Here is a 19,553-nt window from a genome sequence, read left to right as displayed (position 1 = left end):
AAACCCAGACATCCCTAAGAAAAAACCCAGACATCCCTAAGAAAAAACCCAGACATCCCTAAGAAAAAACCCAGACATCCCTAAGAAAAAACCCAGACATCCCTAAGAAAAAACCCAGACATCCCTAAGAAAAAACCCAGACATCCCTAAGAAAAAACCCAGACATCCCTAAGAAAAAACCCAGACATCCCTAAGAAAGAAAAAAAAAACCCAGACATCCCTAAGAAAAAAACCCAGACATCCCTAAGAAAGAAAAAAACCCAGACATCCCTAAGAAAGAAAAAAACCCAGACATCCCTAAGAAAGAAAAAAACCCAGACATCCCTAAGAAAAAACCCAGACATCCCTAAGTCTGTTCGAAAATTGCCGAAAAAATTGTCCAGATGATATAGGATATGAGCATTCCAATACCTGACCACAAGAACAAAAATCTTCTTCCAAAGAAGTCAACCAACAATGCTGCCAAAGTGGCAAACACAAAATTAAACACCTGCAAGAATCCGTTGATCAACGTTTGCATGTATGACGATGTGATACCAATGGTATCGAGCACCAAAGTAAAATAGTATGACACAACAGGGGTACCACTCCATTGGGAGAAAATACCTAACGTGAAGGCAATGTACGTACGCTTACGATTACCAGGAGTGGCAACGAGGGCTTTCCAGGATGTCTGATTGGCATTTTTCTCCATCTCCAAAGCAGTAGAAATCTCGAGCATTTCCACCTCAACAAGCTTACTATGCTCATCTCCACCAGCGTGGTACTTTACCAATATTTGTCTTGCCTTTTCGACTTTTCCCTTGGATATAAGCCATCTGGGACTTTCAGGAACCAAAAACAAGAAGGCGAGCTGGATAGCAGGAAATGCACCTTGAAGAATGGTTGGAATCCGCCATGCCCAGGAATCCCTTCTACCAGTGCATCCGAAACACAGCCAAGCTGCCAAAACGGCGCCAATGTAATAAAAGGCCCAGTACAAACATGTAATTTTTCCTCTGAACGTAGGGTAGGATAACTCGGCCACAAGCAATGGGGCTGGTTGAGCTGCTAGCAAACCAGCCGCACCCACTATAAACCGCGATGGAATAAGCTGGCCGAGATTATTACTGGTAGACTGGATGATTGTGGCAACGACGATTCCTGATAAACCAATTGCCAAGGTGATTCTTCTTCCAAAGTTGTCTGAAAAATAACCTCCAATAGGGAGAACAACAACACCTCCAATACTCATGGCGGCATTGATGAATCCTAACATTGTCCCACGAGGGTGGCCAAACTCAGCTCTCCATTCCTCCATAGATTGAAGTCCGTTCATCAACGAGCCATCATAGCCGGTTGTTGCAGCTGAGAGAAGCGGCACAATCAAAAGCGCATTGAGCAAAAGCAAGTGTTTGACTCTGTACCAAGGTTTTCCATGGTCTGGAAGTACCTTGGCAATCTCTTCACCCACAATATCCTCTATGGGTGTTGGCCTTAGTTTTAACATTGCAAATTGCATCGAAATAGCCGCAAGGGCATCATCTTTTATCACTTCCAAGATCAGGCCGCTAGCGCTTGGCACAGTAAAAGAAGAGGTCAAAGAAGCGCCAGTATCACCACAAACGGCTAACTGATTCGGCTAGCACGCTGATAAACATCCTATGATTGACACTTTCGAAGTTTTCCCCGTAAGAAAACCAACGCCGAGAAATGTAGCGGGGATGTGGAGTGACTTGTAGATTTGTAAGCTTGCGGTGCTTAATCTGGGCTGTTGGGCGCATGGAAGCCTTTACAGAGGTGGGGGGAAGATATCTAAATTGTTCCTTTTCAAGATACAATGAGCTTTTGCACGCAGATTTACTTTTTGAAAGGTCACCCTGCAGCTCAATCGAACGAAGGATTCAGGAATACGCCATCTCCTTGATCCAGACAAGCTTTCAGAAATTGAAGTAAGCTAGGCGTCTCACCTATTAGTAAGCTTTTTTGAAATCATCAGCACCTGCATGGTTGTATCAATCAAATTATACAAAGTTACAGTCTGCGGAATCTGCACCAAAAGGGAAGATAATGGTACTTCGATAGTATACATCCGATGATCCCCTCTCGAAATCGAGGCCAAACCGTCGGGCGAAAAAAAAAAGTTATTTTTGGTAATCGATTGTTTAAGCTGCTTCTATTGTGAAACCGGATCTTTCCCCATTTGTGCTGGTGAAGGGTGGCTGCGGCTCTCGCTTATTTTAACGCGCGAATCCCTCTTTTACGATATCAGTGCATAATTGCGAACTACGGCTAAAATGTGCGCATTCACAAAAACCCTCTAATCAGCCTAAACTGATTTTTCCCTGTTTTTGCAAAAAACCTTTGCTCCTCCTTCCGCTTACAATGCCGGTTGGCGCGGTATTTCTTTAATTCTCATGTCATGCTGCTGCACCTCTGCCAAGGCGGCATTATCCTCAATTAGCCGACACTCGATCTTTAAGCGCACCCCGGATTCCGAGATGCAGCCTATCTTGAACTGTGCACCCCCGTGATCGTTCCGCACATCCTACTACAGATTTTGTTTCCAAGCCTGGTGTGCTGATACCATCGGATTATTGCGTAGCACCTGCTTCACTAAATAGCATGTATGATCATACTCTCTTGACTCACGTTATATGAGCTCTCTGGATATCTTGGAAACAACACTTGGTTTCCATGCCCAGGCCCTGACTTTTCCCATGCCGGGGTTAAGCCTCTCAGAGACCAATTCGACGCTAGTAAGCCTGTACCTGCTGTCGAAAAGCCTCCTTTTCAATCTTGCCTTTTGAAAAGAGAATTGTCGATGGGGACTTTGTGGACTCGCTGGTACGGAAAAGAATCCTCAAATTTATCAATGTCTATAACAGCATGAAGCCTCCTGCTGCTGAGCCTTTTCTGCCCTCTTATGGTGGAAACTCGCTGGATGCGAACAGTCTCTTCTTTGAAGGAGATAAGGTCAGCTTTGTGGGTGGGCCATCTCATGAGCTGGGGATACAAAATCGTCAGTTCGTGCTCACCTGGGGCCATCGAACATGAAGGTCCCGGAAAATACGACCCACGAGTTTATCGATTACAGCATTGAGATGCTCAACTTTGTTCACAAGGTGGGTGGAATTTTTGTCTTTTTGGAAAGCCACCCGGGTATGGTCTCGATCCTCTGGAGGATCTGGTGCTCCTTTGTGGACAGCCACAAATATGGTGGCCACTGAAATAACGAAAAAATGGTCTTCTGCTCTCCCGTAGAAAGAGGTGCAAACTTTACTCAGGGTAATTTTAAGAACGCAAAACTGTTGTCCATCCCAGGACGGTATTCGTTCTCCTAGTGCTGTCTTAAGACCTTTCTTGGTATCCCACAAGGGTACACCAAAAGCTGTTGAATTTAATATCCAGGCGTCGAAGTACTCACTCACCATTGAATTCACGGACCAAACAGGCTTATCAGAAACTCTCAAGATCAACCCATGTGGCTTTTCCCAGTTTGCCTAACAACAACATCTATGCCACTTCTGGAGAATTCAAGAATAATGAGAAGCTTGAGTACTTGGAGTGGTACCATCCTGGGGGCGGTGGTGAGGAGACCATTGTTATCAAAAAGTTCGCTGGCGATAAGGAAGATGTCACCAAAAGGGAGGAAAAACATGTTTTCTGTGAGGAAAACCATGCTTTGTCGTTTAGGACAAACGTCCGGCTAATTGATACTCGTAATTCTTAATTCTGGGAATCTATTACATTTGCTCTCATTTACGTAGAAACGAGGCGTCCAATTACGTCTCAGGTAATTCTGTCTCATTACGGATCCTCAGTCTGGAGATAGCCGATTTTGCTGCATGGCGGCTTTAAGTGCGATAAGGCGGTTTGGTATCGATGGATCGATATCAGCGGCAGGATAGACCGGATTAGGCGAAGAAGGCGATAACCCATGCACGGAGGTGTCACTTTCGAAGATCGTTTGCTGGGTCAGTTTTGTTATTTCTGTTGATTATTGGACTTTGTGGCTGTCTGTTTATTTACCCGCTGCGTCAAGATAGGTATCCAGGAACACAAGCTGCTTTAAGCCCCCCAAAAACGGTTAACATGTGCTTTCCAATAGCATCATGTGTTGATGTAAAGGGGTTTCTCCGAGCAGCCGAAATACGTGCTTCTTCCGGTGCACCCCGATAAGATACCGTTATCTCTCGAGGACCTCGTGGTATAAATACACATTATGGACTACATTTCTTCCTCAGCACAAAACCATGATTGACTACTCTGTGGTGCCGGGCACCGGGTACTTGGTTGACAAGAACAAAGAGAAGAAAGAAGGCGTTATTCTTATTCCCACGCCTTCCGACGACCCCAATGACCCATTGAACTGGTCCCCCAATAGAAAGCGGCTCCACATGTTCTGTATTGTGTTATACACCTTTGCTGCTGGTGTCCCCGGGACATGTATCTATTCTGTCTTGCCTCAGATCTCCAAAGGCACAGGCATTAGTTTGGCAGACCTCAATGCTGGCACCGGGTATGCTTTTTTGTTCTTGGGTCTTGGAAACATCTTCTTTCAGCCCTTGGCCTTGCAGATCGGCAAAAGACCCGTTTATCTTCTCTCGTGTTTGGGAGGTGGGTTCTTCAATTTGTGGCAGCCCTGGATCACCTCCAATGGTGAGTGGATAGCTTCCAAAATCCTTGCTGGTCTCTTCACTTCGCCAATTGAGGCCTTGCCTGAACTTTCCATTTCCGAGCTCTATTTCGAGCACGAGAGAGCCACTTATATGGGTATCTACGCCGTTTCTCTTTATGCCTCGAACTACATGGCCCCCTTGGTGGCTGGATTTATCAACCAGAACCTGAGGGATACTGATGTAGGCGGGTGGAAATGGGTCATTTTTTGGTCGGTGATTTTTGCCAGTGTCAGCTTTGTGTTTCTTTTCTTCTTCATGGAGGAGACTACTTACGAAAGGAAACTCAGAGTGGCCAAAGACGACTCGGGAGAAACTTTGGCAGTGGTCACATCAGGAGGTGAATGGGAGAAAGTGAACCACGTGGTCACCGTCAAATCCCAATCTCTGTCTGACGGTGGAGAGGCTTTACAGGCTGTGACAAATCTTGGGAACCAGGCCGAGTTGGTTTCTGCAGATGACCTTCCAGCTTATGCTCCACCTAAAAGTTTTGTGCAAAAGCTCTCTCTCACCCTGGGAATCACCAAAAAATTCTTGATGTGGGAGTTCATCAAAACTACCGCCTACATGTTCCGCTATCCCATTGTTCTCTGGTCGGGCTTCCTTTATGGCTCGACGCTTATCTGGTATACTGTTCTCAATGCTACTGAGGCCATGGTTCTCAGTGCCCCACCTTACAATTTTTCCAGTGCCATGTGTGGATTGGCGTATGCCTCTCCGTGTGTTTTCACCGTTCTTTTATACTTTTACGCCGGCTGGGTCGTCGACTGGTTGAAGGTGAAAATCGCCAGAAAAAGAGGGGGAATCTCTGAAGCTGAGGACCGTCTTTGGGCTTTAATTCTCTATATGATCTTGGGTCCCGCCTCGCTTATTTTATGGGGTGTGGGCGCCTATCATGGCATCCACTGGTTTGGAGTCATTATCGGCTTTGGAGTCACAGCTGGTTTGTGTATCCTTGGCTGTGTCAATACTGTTACTTATGTTGTAGACTGCTACCATGAAGTTTCTGGTGAGGCTATTGCTGCCGTTGTCATTATTAGAAACATCATGAGTTTTGCAGTTAGTTATGGTATTACGCCCTGGGTGCAAAACCAGGGTTTGCAGCATACTTTTATAGCTGCTGCGTTTATTTGCTTGTTCTGTCTTGCCACTTTCCTAGTTATGATGGCCACTGGAAAGTACTGGAGAGTGAAAACAGGCGCCCTGTACTGGGCCTTGGTGGAGAAACGCAGAGCTATGGGTATCCACCATTGAGTTATGAATTGAATGTTTGTGTAAGTTGCAAGAAGTTGTAAGTTTGAGCTGCCATGTACTGGGATTTCCAAAAGCACCCCACAGGTACTCACGTCCACAAGTTAGGAATTGGAAAAAAATTTCATGCAAAAATTCAAGTAAAGGACAAAAACAAATAAACACTTCTTGATTACCACATAGCGAAACACAACTTTGTGGATGAAACGCTTCACATGATTTGGTCAATATCGTGGGACAATGCTTCAATCTGAACGTCCAGGTAATACTTTCTGCCACAGCTAAGAGCCACAGTCATACGAGATGTATCAACTCTCTCATAACATGAAAGTTGGAATTTCAAACAGTGGAGTTGCGTCGACAATGAAAGGAGGTTCTGCTCTCGGCTCAAAAACATCTCATTTAACCGAGCAGGCGACTAATCAAGTACCGCAACGGTACCCTTACATATTTTAGGAATCTGATCCTCTGATCCAACACGGAATTGAGTGTAGATCAATATCTTCAAACTACCATTTCGGCAGGTGTTCTTCCGAATCCAAATAAACCGCCAGTGTATTCTTGTCGATGTATCCTAATCGCGAATATTATTCCAGATAATCGAGACCGTTTAAGCAAGTCCGAAACACAAAACTGGCGCTTACGTAATTCCAACAATGCAACCGACTACGTGTATGGTAAATAAAAGACCATGCAAACAATTCGAAACCACGGAATTCAAATAAAGACGCCTAGGCAATCCCGCCTTGAGCCAAGAAGCGAGGCAGTCTTAACAAGTGGTGAAGATCTTCAGCTATTCTCTTCGGCGTTAATGGCACACTTTATGGTGGAAAACACCTTGGAAGCTCCACAACGTACCAGAATCATGAGACACCAAAAAACTGGAAATTCTGTGCAACCACTTTTTTCGACTTTTCTCCACCCATCTAGTTTTCGTACTCTAGACACTTATAGACCCCACTTTTCGTGCGCTAGACGCTCATAGACCCCCTGATGTCTCATCTTTAGTCGTACATGTGCGGCAATACTTGCATATCGCCAGCATATTTGGTCTGCAGCGCAAAGCTGACAAAATGAACAAAGCAACACGGATCTCGAGAATGCCTATTGAGTCTGAGCAATATGAGAATAGTTTCATCGGTTTTTCCAGAAACCCATCAAGCTTCTGGGTGAGTCTACAGTTTTTTTATGTGTCGAAGCTTGCACTGGCTTTGAGACATCGAAGGATACTTTGTGTTTGAACATATTTGCATTTTGTGACCACGAGGAAACTTGTTCAAAATTCCGAGACGTATGCATTGTTTGTCTCAATGAAGGCTGCGTTGATTGAAAAATATGGCTTGAGAGTGGGAGCCCCCTAACTTCAATGCTGCGGGTTTATTGTACTACCGTGGAATTCTATAAAAACAACAAGTGACTTTCGTGGCTTGGAATGTGCTAAAACTAGGGTTTCTGCTGGCTGATGGTCGAGCCCTGTAGTTCAAAGGATTCTTGTTTGGTGAACAAGGAAAAGTAGTAGAATGAAGCGCAAACTATTTTACGCTTTAAACAATTAGCTTGTCAAAGCCTCTCCAAGGCACTTTTTATGTACAGAAGTCCATTGTGCGCTTTGTCAAAAAAACGATTGAAGATCAAGGCGCCTCGACTTTAGACTGCGTGAATTTCGCTTCTTCTTGCATATTTTGCCGCCGCAGCTACATCTGTAGCGTAATTACTCGTATGGAGATGAATTTGAGCAATGAACCACGTCTTGCTACATTTGGCGTTATTGAGCCGAATTTGGAGCATTCCCAGGCTCGGTTCTGGCCTAGATGCCAGGGAATGTAAATACGAGGATGAATACGAGATGAGAAACACGCGAGGGTGTAGTCAACCTGCTTCAAGACGTAGCTTCCAATTGAGCTTCTTTTGTAGGAATTCAATTTGTGATGGCAAAAAAGTCAGTAACAATCGCCACAAGGCTCATTAACGTCAAAGGTACCACTGTACCACTCGGTTTCTACTTGGGGCCGCCCAATACACGGTCTCGACCTAACAATTCAAACCACAAATAATCAAAAACCTCGACAATGGGTAACTTCCTGGGTATTATGGCCGACAGCTCGGCGTTACGTGCACGTCCAGTGACATGTTGGTCGCGCATGAGTTGAAGCATTCCATGCATATCGACAGCAGGCCCCAGGACCCTGCAGTACATTAAAGAGTAGCTGCAAAAACCAGCTCGCCTTGTTTTCCCACCTCTTTGTCCAAATGGCTAGCTCGCCAAAAAAAAAAAAAATAAACAGGCTTCCGATTGGGGTATCGCTGTATCTCCTTTGGGCGGACTTGGGCATGTCTCTTTGGCCTCCAGAACCGGAGAGCTATAAAGTAAAGAGGTTCTGCCCTAAATTCACAGAAAGCCAAGGACAAAAAAAATGAGATTCACGAACAGCATCAGCTGGGCAGCAGTGGCCCTCTGTGCCTCTACGACCTCAGCTTTACAAGTCAATACCGACACCACCAGCAGTGGTGACGGTGGTACCAATTACATCAGCGATGGTCTTTTCATCGAGCCCGATGTGTACTTCCTTGTCACCAGCTCCTCTTCTACGAGAATTGGCGGTGACATCAACAACAAGGGTGAATTCTTTGTCGAGTCCCAGGACGGTCTTACCGCCAGTGTGACGCTTTCTTCCGGAAGTCTTGACAACTCTGGTGACATTATCTTCAACGGCACCAACTCGGTTTTCGGCACCTACTACAACTTGGAGGCCTCCAAGGACTTCATCAACAGCGGTAACATCTGGTTGCAGTTGAAGGACTCCAACATTTTCTCGCCCATCTCGCTTACCAGTGGTAACCTCTTCAGCTCGGGCACCTGGGAAAACACCGGAAGAATCCACTTGATCCAGGAGCAGGGCTCCCCATCCACGGTGACCATCACCGCCAACTCGGGCGAGGTCACCAACGACGGTACCATCTGTCTTGAGAACATCAACTGGTCTCAGTCTGTCAGCATCGAAGGTGAGGGATGTGTCAATGTTGGTGACGACGCTGTCATGACTCTTGCTACCTTCGGCTACACCACCAACGAGAACCAGATGTTCTACCTCGCCGCCTCCAACTCGCTGGTTTTGGTCACCTTGGACGCCAACAACGAGGGCCAGAGAACCTACACCGTCGGTGGTTTCGGTAACGGCAACAAGATCAGAACCAACCTCGGTTTCAACGACTGGTCCTACTCCGACGACACCTTGTCTCTCATTGGTCTTTTCGAGCTCTCCAAGATCAACATCAAGATCGGCGAGGGCTACGAGCTCAGCGACTTCAGAACCAGCAGCGGTGGAAGCAGTGGCACTTACATCTCCTACACTGGAGCTGTTCCAGCCGGCGGTCCTCCAGACAAGTGTTTGTGTGCTGACCCTCCAGAGGAGCCCTCAGAGACCAGTGCTGCTTCTTCTGCCACTGACCCAGCTTCTTCTGAGCCTGAGTCTTCTACTACCCTGCCAGACGACGAGACTACTTCTTCTGCTGACAACGGCGATGATGTTACTACTACTTTCGAGACCACCGATTCTGACGGCAACCCTACTACTGAGTCTGGTGTGGTAAGCACCGGAACTGACTCAAACGGCGACCCAACTTCTTCGACCTCTACGTTCCCTGGTGACGGTGACGATGGAGACGACGGAATCACAACCACCTTTGAGACTACGGATTCCGATGGTAATCCTACCACTGAGTCTGGCGTTGTCTCTACTGGAACTGACCTGAATGGAGACCCAACTTCTTCGACCTCTACGTTCCCAGGCGATGGAGACGATGGAGACGACGGAATCACTACTACTTTCGAAACGACCGACTCGGACGGAAACCCAACCACCGAGTCTGGCGTTGTTTCTACCGGTACCGACTCGAATGGAGACCCAACCTCCTCTACCTCTACGTTCCCAGGCGATGGAGACGATGGAGATGATGGAGTTACAACCACCTTTGAAACCACTGATTCTGACGGAAACCCAACCACGGAGTCTGGTGTGGTAAGCACTGGAACGGACTCCAACGGTGACCCAACTTCTTCGACTTCTACGTTCCCTGGTGACGGTGACGACAACGACAATGAAGCTACTACCACCTTCGAGACTACCGATTCCGACGGTAACCCCACCACCGAGTCTGGCGTTGTTTCCACAGGAACCGATTCCAACGGTGACCCAACATCTTCCACCTCCCTTTTCCCAGGTGACGGAGACGACGGTGCCACCACCACCTTTGAAACCACCGACTCCGACGGCAACCCTACTACCGAATCCGGTGTGGTCTCCACGGGCACTGACTCCGATGGAAACCCTACCTCGTCCACTTCCCTTTTCCCTGGAGATGGTGATGACGGTGCCACGACCACTTTCGAGACCACTGACTCTGACGGTAACCCTACCACTGAATCCGGCGTGATCAAGACCGACACCGACGCCGACGGCAACCCCACCACCTCCACCTCCTTGTTCCCAGGCGACGACGACGGAAAAACCACCACTTTCGAAACCACCGATGCCGACGGAAACCCCACCACCCAGTCCGGCATCATCGGCGTCTCCACCGACTCCAACGGCGACTGGCAGACCTCCACCTCCTTGTTGCCAGACGAAAACGAACACACCACCTCCTGGACCACCACGGACTCCGACGGAAACCCAGTCACCACCTCCGGCGTGGTCAAGGAAACCACCGACGCCGACGGAAACTTGATCACCACCACCTGCGATCTCGACCCTACCGAGTACACCACCACCGTCTGTGACACCGACGATGCGGGCGAGGTCCACACCAAGACGGTGTATGTGTGTGACACTTCTGACGAGGCTGGTTCCAAGTCCAAGGTCACCGGTGCCATTGTCAAGACCACCATCCACGGCGTGGTCACTCAGTACACCACCTACTGTCCTCCAGCCAGCACCCATGTGTCTGAGCACGAGACGGTGGAGCACGGCAAGACCAGAACCATCACCAAGACCGAGATTGTCGAGGTCGACGTTTGGGGCCACAAGCACACTTCTTCTGTGGCAGGCGAGCCTTCGGTGGTGACTTCTAGTGCTGTTGCCTATGAGACCAAGGAGGGCGGTGCATCTTCTGCTCCAGCTGCCTCCAGAATCAGCACCTACGAGGGTGGAGCTGGCTCGCCATTCTTGAGCCTTGGCTTGGCCTTCCCTCTTGGCCTTTTGGCTCTTCTTTAATTTGAACTAATTTGTTGATGCTTGTTGTTCTAATTTTTTAATTCATCTTATGACCTTTCGATCCTTTTGGACTTTGCTTGGACTGTTTGCAGCCGTTCTTAGATACCCCTTTACATTCGCTTAATACACCTACATTCGCTTTATTTTTTTTTTGGTAAATTTATCTGAGTAAATGGAAAGCCCTATTTAAATTTACATAGAAACCATCTATCAGCTTTTTTTCTTTTTTTTGTTAAGCTCATCTGACTAAATGGAAAGCCCTATTTAAATCTACATAGAGAAACCATATCAGCTCCAGACTAGCACCGCTTGACCACACCTGTGAACTGCCATCTCAGACTGTTAGGAACACGTTAGGAACACGTTAGGAAGTAGGGATACACGCTTAACATTAAGCGTGTCAGATATCAAACATAGATAAGGAGGTTCCCCGCTAGAGCTAGTTTCCTGATTTAAGGAAGGACACTAGGAGATACACGGTATAACAAGAATTTCACAGTCACTCAGATACCAGACAAGAGAACCGCTTTAGGTAATTTCTTGATAACATATGTTCAAGTATTTAAGTGCTCTTAGTCCTCTTACTTTAGAAGTCAAGGAAGTTAAATCTAAGGGTCTGTCATAATTTACTATGGATGCACCCGAGCATCCTAACAAGGACAGTGAAAGTGTATGTCATCGACCCATCAGATGTATGCGACTCTTGGCTTCTAAACTAGCGCCTTGAAAGGAGTTTGTTTGTTTGTTTGTTTGTTTTTTTTTTTTTTGTGATTTCAGTAAATTTGATTTTCCTTTGCTCTGGTCGATGTTCACGATGTTAGAAAAGGGGTGATAGATTATGCATTTATTGTGCGAAAGTATGTATCTCCCGTGAACACACAATTTGATAGAACCACCAAAATTCAAATATGTCATCGAAAGACCAGAAATTCGGCAGATACATAAAATGACACTATTTATTTCTATAGATGAGCTTTCTGAGCTCGTTTACGACTTATAGTGCCACTTTGATGACCTTAACCCAAATGCGCCTTAACGACCTACAATACTCACTTTTCTCTCAATAAGGAAATCAATATTAGTTATAAATAGTAACTGGACTCACTAGGGAGCTCAAAATAGCCTCAGAAGTGGCTGCTAGGGTATGCGTTCAAAGCGCCTCAAAGCTGTCAGAACCTCAACTGCACGAAAATCATATCAACCAAAACTCATCCACATCAGGCATGAATCAGCCTTTATCTCTGGCAAGAGTCGTGAAGCATAAAAGCATACAGCTTAGCTTCGGCTTGAGCTTCTAAGATTTATAGAGCGATGGAGTACTGACTTTCTGGTACTTATGAAAGAACACCTTATACATCAACGGACACCTAATATTCAAGCCAACAAAACATGATTAGAGCAAAAGAAATCAGTAAAACTAGAAATAATTGAAATTCTACTTTACCAGTCCATCGTTACCAGCTCAGCCGGATACCAACATGGTAGAGCTCACGGTACTTCTATATCACCATAAACCCCACTGCCGTACAATGACGCAAAATGTGAGACAAAAAATTGCAATTAAGCCCAAATCAGGTGGGAATCTCCAGAACCCCCAAATTGGGAAGAAGCACCGTAAATTATTATCTAAGGCCCTCTCATATTTTTTAGCCTTAACTATGGCGATTTATGTGCTGTAGTTTCTTTTAACACAAGTGCGTGAGTGAGTATTGGACCTACTCTAGATGGACAAATTTTTGTAAAAAACCGCCCAAAAGCCTGACCACCTTCTGCATCGTAGCTATACTTACTGTTCTGAGAACCGCTTCCGTGACCATTTTGCTACAACCTTCCTCTCTCGAATATGCCCTCATGATCAAACCCATGTTTGTGACCACCATGACAGAAGAATATTATTTCGTAGAACAGGCCTCTGGGGTATAAAGCAAGGCCCATTCTCCCTGAATTCTTTTTCCTTATCCACCACATATCAATCAAAAATGCCCGCCGTTTCTACCGCCAGCACTATCACCAAAGCATCTAAGAAGAAGAGCTTCCCTAAGAAGACGTCCACTGACAGAGGCAGCCTCAAGGAAAGTGACGCCCACATTAGGGAAAAGAAGTTGAAGGACAAGAAGAGAAAGCGCTCCAAGAGAAAGCGTACTACTAATGAGAATCCTCTTCCTTCCAACCAGGTCAAGGAGGAGCCTTCCAACGAAGGTGACTCCAACTCCACCCCATCTCCGCAGGTTCTGGAATCCAAGCCTGTTGAGCCAACCAAGGAAAAGAAGAAGTCCAAGCAGAAGTTCCTCTCCAACGAGGGCGACTCCTACTACATTTCCGACTTTTTCAGTTTCCAGCTCATTCTTGAGGGTTTTGTACCGCTCAACCCAGGTCAGGTTTCTGACTTTAAGACCCAAAAGAATGAGCCTTGTCCAGAGGTGAAGGAATCTGAGCCCGAGGTCATCTTTCAGGTCGAACCAAAATTGCCTGAGCCAGTCAACCCAATTCAGACCTCTTTGCCTGAACCAGTCAACCCAATTCAGGTAACTCCTGAACCAGAGGTTATCCCAGCGATTTCCCCTAAGCTGGTCACTAACTACGCCCAGGTGGCAACACTTTTGCCCTTGGACTTCCCTGTTTTCAAGACCTGGTCGTCTTTGTCGCAGACTGAAAAGACCTACTACCCAGGCGACTTTTACCATTTCAGAAAGTGCCTCAAGGAGGAGGAACCCTCTTTCCTTCCCAAGGAATTCTACTTCTGGAAGGAGACCGTCTCCGAGAAGTCTGCCGAGTCTTTCGACATCGAGGACTTTTTCGAATTCCAACTCATCCTGGAGGAGCTCTTGGCTCTTGAGCCACGGAAGAAGACCGCAAAGCAAAAGAAGGTCTTTCTCGTGAACGACGGACAATTTTTCGTCACCGACTTTTTCAGCTTCCAAACGATCGCTGAAAGTCTCGAATCACTTGACGGTGAGTTGTCTGACTACGAGTTCTGCTTGCGTGAAGAGCAGTTTGACTTGTACTCTGAGGAGCCTGTGAAGACTCAGGAGGTCTACTTCCCCGACGACTTCTGCAAATTCTTCCAGCTCTGGACTTCCAGTCCCAAATACAACAGGGTTTTTCTTCCAAATGACTTTTACTTTTGGAAGGATGCCACAAACGACGAAGACACTCCTTCATTCTTGCCAAGGGACTTTTTCCACTGGCAGAGTATTTTCAACGAAAGAAGCAACGAATCCTTCCTTCCCCAGGATTTCTGCTTCTTTCAGAACATCATCGAATCAGTTGAGCCCCCTTTTGCTCCTGAAACCATCGATGAAACAAAGGCATCCAATCTTCCCCTGGAGCGCCTGACTTCGGAGTTCTTTCCAAGAGGCTTCGTTCCTTGGAAGAGCCAAACTGAAAAAGTGACTTCATACCTTGGAGTCATTTTTAAGCTTCCGAAGAACAACTTCACTGAGGCCTTTACTATAAAGCCTACGGTGAACCCACAGAATCTGCATCCTGACGAGGTTTACGAGCTGGACAGCTCGGAGCAGTCTTCCCTCTTTGAGATGGTACGCCATTGGGATGCAGATTTGAGTGACTCTGAATTTGATGTCTGCCTTGATAAGGTGGACTGATACTCCAGTCGCCGAGTGATGATAAGAAAGGAATAATATTAAAAAAAAAAAAAAAAAAAAAAAAAAAAAAAAAAAAAAAAAAAAAAAAAAAAAAAAAAAAAAAAAAAAAAAAAAAAAAAAAAAAAAAAAAAAAAAAACAGCATTGTAGCGGGACCTCAAGTAGTTGTCTGATGATCAGGTACATCATTCTGATGCCTACGTGTATTTGCGTTCCAAACTTCATAATTCATAAAAGTAAAGTCCTTCTGTCATACTTTCGACCTTGGCTAACCATAACCGCCTGATCGAAGAACACAAGCCATTCAAGCTCATTCTCAAGACCCATTGTTAAGGGTCTCTTGATCACGAAGAGGACTTCCCAATATATCGAGGGAAAGGAGTTCTTTGGTCACGTTGTATGAATCGCCCTTTGTCAGGGGTCTCAGCCGAAACCAGGTTTTAGTTTCCTGTGTATCGATACCGCAAGCCTGGCGGTAGAAAGGATCAGCCAAGCAGAGGCAGAGTACCATGGTGTAGTATGCGTCGTTTCCAGCATTATGGAGAAATGCATACGGTTGGCGGACGAGATCAAGAGAGTTCCTCAAACTCAATCCCTTCTTTCCGTGGGTCCAGCCAAGAACCCTCTGTGTGTCAATTGTACAAGTTGGCTCGATACGCACGCCCATTCGATCTAGCCACTCCAAATCGTTAGCAAGCCCGTGGCCAACGATGCACACTCCGAGTCCTGGAATATTGGAAGGCCCGCTATGGTGGTGTATAATCTCCTCAATAGCATTTGCAGCATAATCTTCACCCATCACCAAGCTAACGTCACCGTTGAAGTTTTCCCTGTGGTCGGGTACATATCTCCCGTTCTTCAAATCCTTGTTTTCCAAGATGATGATATGCTTCAGCTCGATGAAAGGCATCATCATACCTCTCAGTGTACCAGGCTTGTAGACAGCAATGCCAACTTCCGTCACCGTGCCTGGTGTTTGCTCGTGTCCTTCAAAGTCAATTGCAATAAATGTCAAATTTTGGTTGTACATGGTATCCATGAAATCAGCCAAGGCTTTCTTCTGGCTGATCTTGGTCTTCTTAGCGTAAGCCTTACGGATCAAGCCGTCCATAGTTTGGTTGCGTTTGAGTCTCAATTCGTAGTCTTGCAGACGCGTCATGGCATCAAAATCCAAATACTTATCGCCCACATCGCCGTTGTTCTTTCTGGGTCTGCCCTTGCCACCCTTCCTTCGATGGTATCTTCCGTTCTTTTGACTCTGTTGTTTCTCCGTTATCGGGGCGGGGGTTTCTTCCTCAACTATGAACAGCCATATCCAGTCAAATGGGAACATGAAGTTTTTGGATCTTTTTTGATATGGATTTGAGTGGGAATGGCTGGCCTTTTATATGCTTGGATCAGGTTTCAGATGAGTCTTATCGCGATAATGCGTCAGATGTCAGGACAGGCGACCGGGTTTAGACGCGCTAAGGAAGGCGTTTATTAGCTATATTCCGAATACGGTTATTTCCCAATTATGGACATAACCCCGAGTTAAACCATAATTTCTGATTCAAGTATTTAAATATGCCTTCATTCCCTAGTAGAAAGGGTACTTCAGGGAATTAGCTACTAGTTTACATATACTGCACGCTGCCGTCCTAACATCAGATGCGGCTCACCATAGTGAGTCAAATGCGACCCCGGATTCCGACAGCATAGTGGACGTTTTGATAACCTCGTCATGTTGAATCAAAGAAAATTGATTTCATTTTTTGAAGCGTTCTGAGGAGGCCTCAATAGAAAAATGAATTGAAATTTGGACATCTGGTTGGTTGGCTGTGTCGTAATGGTGCTGGAGCCTCACGGCAATGTGCACTATGAAACACCTGAGCGATATTCTGAAACAAGATGGGCAATATTATTATTTGATGCTCTTTTCGGTCTTTCATCCACCGAATGTTGAACAACACCAGGCGAAGTCCAAAAATAGCTCTGTTGAGGACAAATCGGGAATGGGTCCAAACTGGGGTTATGAGGATACTCCAAAAAAGGCAACTAGTTCTTTAACCCTCGAACCTGTCATGACAACTTGGACAATGAAGCCCTGAATAAACGGTCTTCCATTGGCGTTCCATGAAAACGCCGTACTTGAACAGAAACGATTCGGGGAGTACATGTAGGAGAACCGAACAATGGCTGCAAAAGGGCCTCTCGAAGGCTTATCTTGTCCAGGCTTATCTGGTGATGGGGCTTTTGCAACCCTTGAACATTCACTGTTTCGTTTTCGGGGTAACTTCCTTGTGAAAAGTTTTGTCGAGCTCCCGTATCCGTAAATGACAGGCTTTTGGCGTGCTCTATTCGACCAAGGTTTCCCATCGATAGAAGAGTTTTTTGGAATATATGCAACGAGGCTTTCAGTAAATGAATTTTGCAAATAGTCGCCTCTGAAATATTGTCGTTCTACTCAAGTCAACCTCTTGAATCAGGCCTCCCTTCTCATCTTAAACCGAAACGAACAATCCTCCAACCAGTAAATTTCTACAAAGCTATAGCCTTCATATATTAAAGCTTCAAGACTGTCGTTCTCATAACTTTACATTACCAGAGAATCAATATGCATTTCTTCAAATGGTCATCCTAAAAAATTGACCGAATTGAAAAGTTCAATTGGATCAGGATCATTCACTGTCTTGTTATGCACTGAAGCGCAAGGCGATCGAGTCACGGCATTTGTGACAAAAACATAAAAAAATGCTTCGATCAACTGTTTACCCACTAGAGCTTATCATTGAAACATGGAAGTTTTTCAAATTGTCTTGATTGTTTTGATGGCAGGAGCGTTTTTAACGATCATTGGAGCCATGTGTTTCTTCATGGTTGATGTCATGAAATTCAACCGTAGAAGAATAACCCAAACGACAGACCAAACATCAAACCGAACGACTACTCCAAAGAATACTACCAGCACTTCAGAATATACAAGAGCTTCTGAACCTATTAACGTTGGACCTCCACCAGAACCTCCAGCTTACACAACGCCTGGTCCAAGTAGAGAAGCCACTTATGAAACACCGTTTCAACAACCTTATGGACCATATTCATGCCCTCACCATCATCCTGATGGCTACAGATGCAACTATCCAAGGTACTGCCATTATTGCCCACCCCCTCCGCAAAGAGATCCAAATGCTGCAGTTGCAGGGGCTTTTCCAGGTGGACTCGTAACCATGAGATTCATCTCCTAGGCTCGAGCGCTGATAAACTGTTTGTTTTAAAGTCGTATACTGAACATTAAAGATGATCCTCGAAAGACATGTAGAAGGCAATCGTACGCGGGGGACCTAGTTCCAAATCTCGGTTGGCTTCCACCTCTTGAATCAGGTCTCCCTTCTCGTCATAAACCATGACGAGCAATCCTCCAACCAGTAAATTTCTACAAAGCTATAGACTTCATATATTGAAGCTTCAAGGCTGTCGTTCTTGAATCCTTTCCACTAGCCGGGAATAAAATTGCATTTCTTTTAAACGATTATCTCGAAAACTGACCGAGTTCGATAATTCAAGTGGATCAGTTAAATAATCAGTCACCGTCCTGTTATGCACTGAAACGCAAGGCGATCGAGTCACGGCGTTTGTGTCAAGAACATAAAAAAAAAGTAAAAATGCTTCGATCAACAGTTTATCCACAAGAACTTATCATTGAAACATGGACGGTATAATCATTTTCTGGATTGTTTTAGTTGGAGTAGTGGGTTTATTAATCGCTGTAGGTGTGTGTGCCGCCATGGTTGATGAGAAGAAATCCAACGGCAGAAAAACAACCCAAACGACAAACCAAACATCAAACCAAACATCAAACCAAACGACTACTCCAAAGAATACTACCAGCACTTCAGAAAATACAAGAGCTTCTGAACCTGCTAACGTTGGACCTCCACAAGAACCTCCTCCCGCTTACACAGTGCCTGGTCCAAGTAGAGAACCTACTTATGAAACACCGTTTCAACAACCTTATGGACCATATTCATGCCCTCACCATCATCCTGATGGCTACAGATGCAACTATCCAAGGTACTGCCATTATTGCCCACCCCCTCCGCAAAGAGATCCAAATGCTGCAGTTGCAGGGGCTTTTCCAGGTGGACTCGTAACCATGAGATTCATCTCCTAGGCTCGAGCGCTGATAAACTGTTTGTTTTAAAGTCGTATACTGAACATTAAAGATGATCCTCGAAAGACATGTAGAAGGCAATCGTACGCGGGGGACCTAGTTCCAAATCTCGGTTGGCTTCCACCTCTTGAATCAGGTCTCCCTTCTCGTCATAAACCATGACGAGCAATCCTCCAACCAGTAAATTTCTACAAAGCTATAGACTTCATATATTGAAGCTTCAAGGCTGTCGTTCTTGAATCCTTTCCACTAGCCGGGAATAAAATTGCATTTCTTTTAAACGATTATCTCGAAAACTGACCGAGTTCGATAATTCAAGTGGATCAGTTAAATAATCAGTCACCGTCCTGTTATGCACTGAAACGCAAGGCGATCGAGTCACGGCGTTTGTGTCAAGAACATAAAAAAAAAGTAAAAATGCTTCGATCAACAGTTTATCCACAAGAACTTATCATTGAAACATGGACGGTATAATCATTTTCTGGATTGTTTTAGTTGGAGTAGTGGGTTTATTAATCGCTGTAGGTGTGTGTGCCGCCATGGTTGATGAGAAGAAATCCAACGGCAGAAAAACAACCCAAACGACAAACCAAACATCAAACCAAACATCAAACCAAACGACTACTCCAAAGAATACTACCAGCACTTCAGAAAATACAAGAGCTTCTGAACCTG

The 19,553-nt window shown here is 45.6% G+C and overlaps 5 protein-coding genes across 5 annotated transcripts; 3 read left to right on the top strand and 2 right to left on the bottom strand. All coding sequences in view use genetic code 12, as the record gives it.

The window, feature by feature from the left end:
• Nucleotides 1-346: 346 nt before the first annotated feature.
• On the bottom strand, nt 347-1,489 carry CXQ87_003609 (uncharacterized protein; the record flags this gene model as incomplete). Its single annotated transcript, XM_025482082.1, has 1 exon — nt 347-1,489. The coding sequence occupies one exon, from the start codon at nt 1,487-1,489 to the stop codon at nt 347-349; it is 1,143 nt and encodes a 380-aa protein (XP_025336700.1).
• A 2,746-nt stretch (nt 1,490-4,235) lies between these two features.
• CXQ87_003608 (uncharacterized protein) lies at nt 4,236-5,912 on the top strand (the record flags this gene model as incomplete). The annotated part of the gene is made up of 1 exon (XM_025482081.1): nt 4,236-5,912. One exon carries the CDS (start codon nt 4,236-4,238, stop codon nt 5,910-5,912), a length of 1,677 nt encoding a protein of 558 aa, XP_025336699.1.
• Nucleotides 5,913-8,323: 2,411 nt separating this feature from the next.
• On the top strand, nt 8,324-11,122 carry CXQ87_003607 (uncharacterized protein; the record flags this gene model as incomplete). The annotated part of the gene is made up of 1 exon (XM_025482080.1): nt 8,324-11,122. One exon carries the CDS (start codon nt 8,324-8,326, stop codon nt 11,120-11,122), a length of 2,799 nt encoding a protein of 932 aa, XP_025336698.1.
• Nucleotides 11,123-13,101: 1,979 nt separating this feature from the next.
• CXQ87_003606 (uncharacterized protein) lies at nt 13,102-14,727 on the top strand (the record flags this gene model as incomplete). The annotated part of the gene is made up of 1 exon (XM_025482079.1): nt 13,102-14,727. One exon carries the CDS (start codon nt 13,102-13,104, stop codon nt 14,725-14,727), a length of 1,626 nt encoding a protein of 541 aa, XP_025336697.1.
• Nucleotides 14,728-15,041: 314 nt separating this feature from the next.
• Nucleotides 15,042-16,058, bottom strand: CXQ87_003605 (uncharacterized protein; the record flags this gene model as incomplete). The annotated part of the gene is made up of 1 exon (XM_025482078.1): nt 15,042-16,058. The coding sequence occupies one exon, from the start codon at nt 16,056-16,058 to the stop codon at nt 15,042-15,044; it is 1,017 nt and encodes a 338-aa protein (XP_025336696.1).
• Nucleotides 16,059-19,553: the final 3,495 nt, after the last annotated feature.

This window comes from Candidozyma duobushaemuli (genome assembly GCF_002926085.2).
Source record: "Candidozyma duobushaemuli strain B09383 chromosome Unknown C_B09383, whole genome shotgun sequence".
NCBI lineage: Eukaryota > Fungi > Ascomycota > Pichiomycetes > Serinales > Metschnikowiaceae > Candidozyma > Candidozyma duobushaemuli.
Note: the sequence above shows the minus strand (reverse complement) of the source record. Positions and strands in the feature narration are given on the sequence as shown.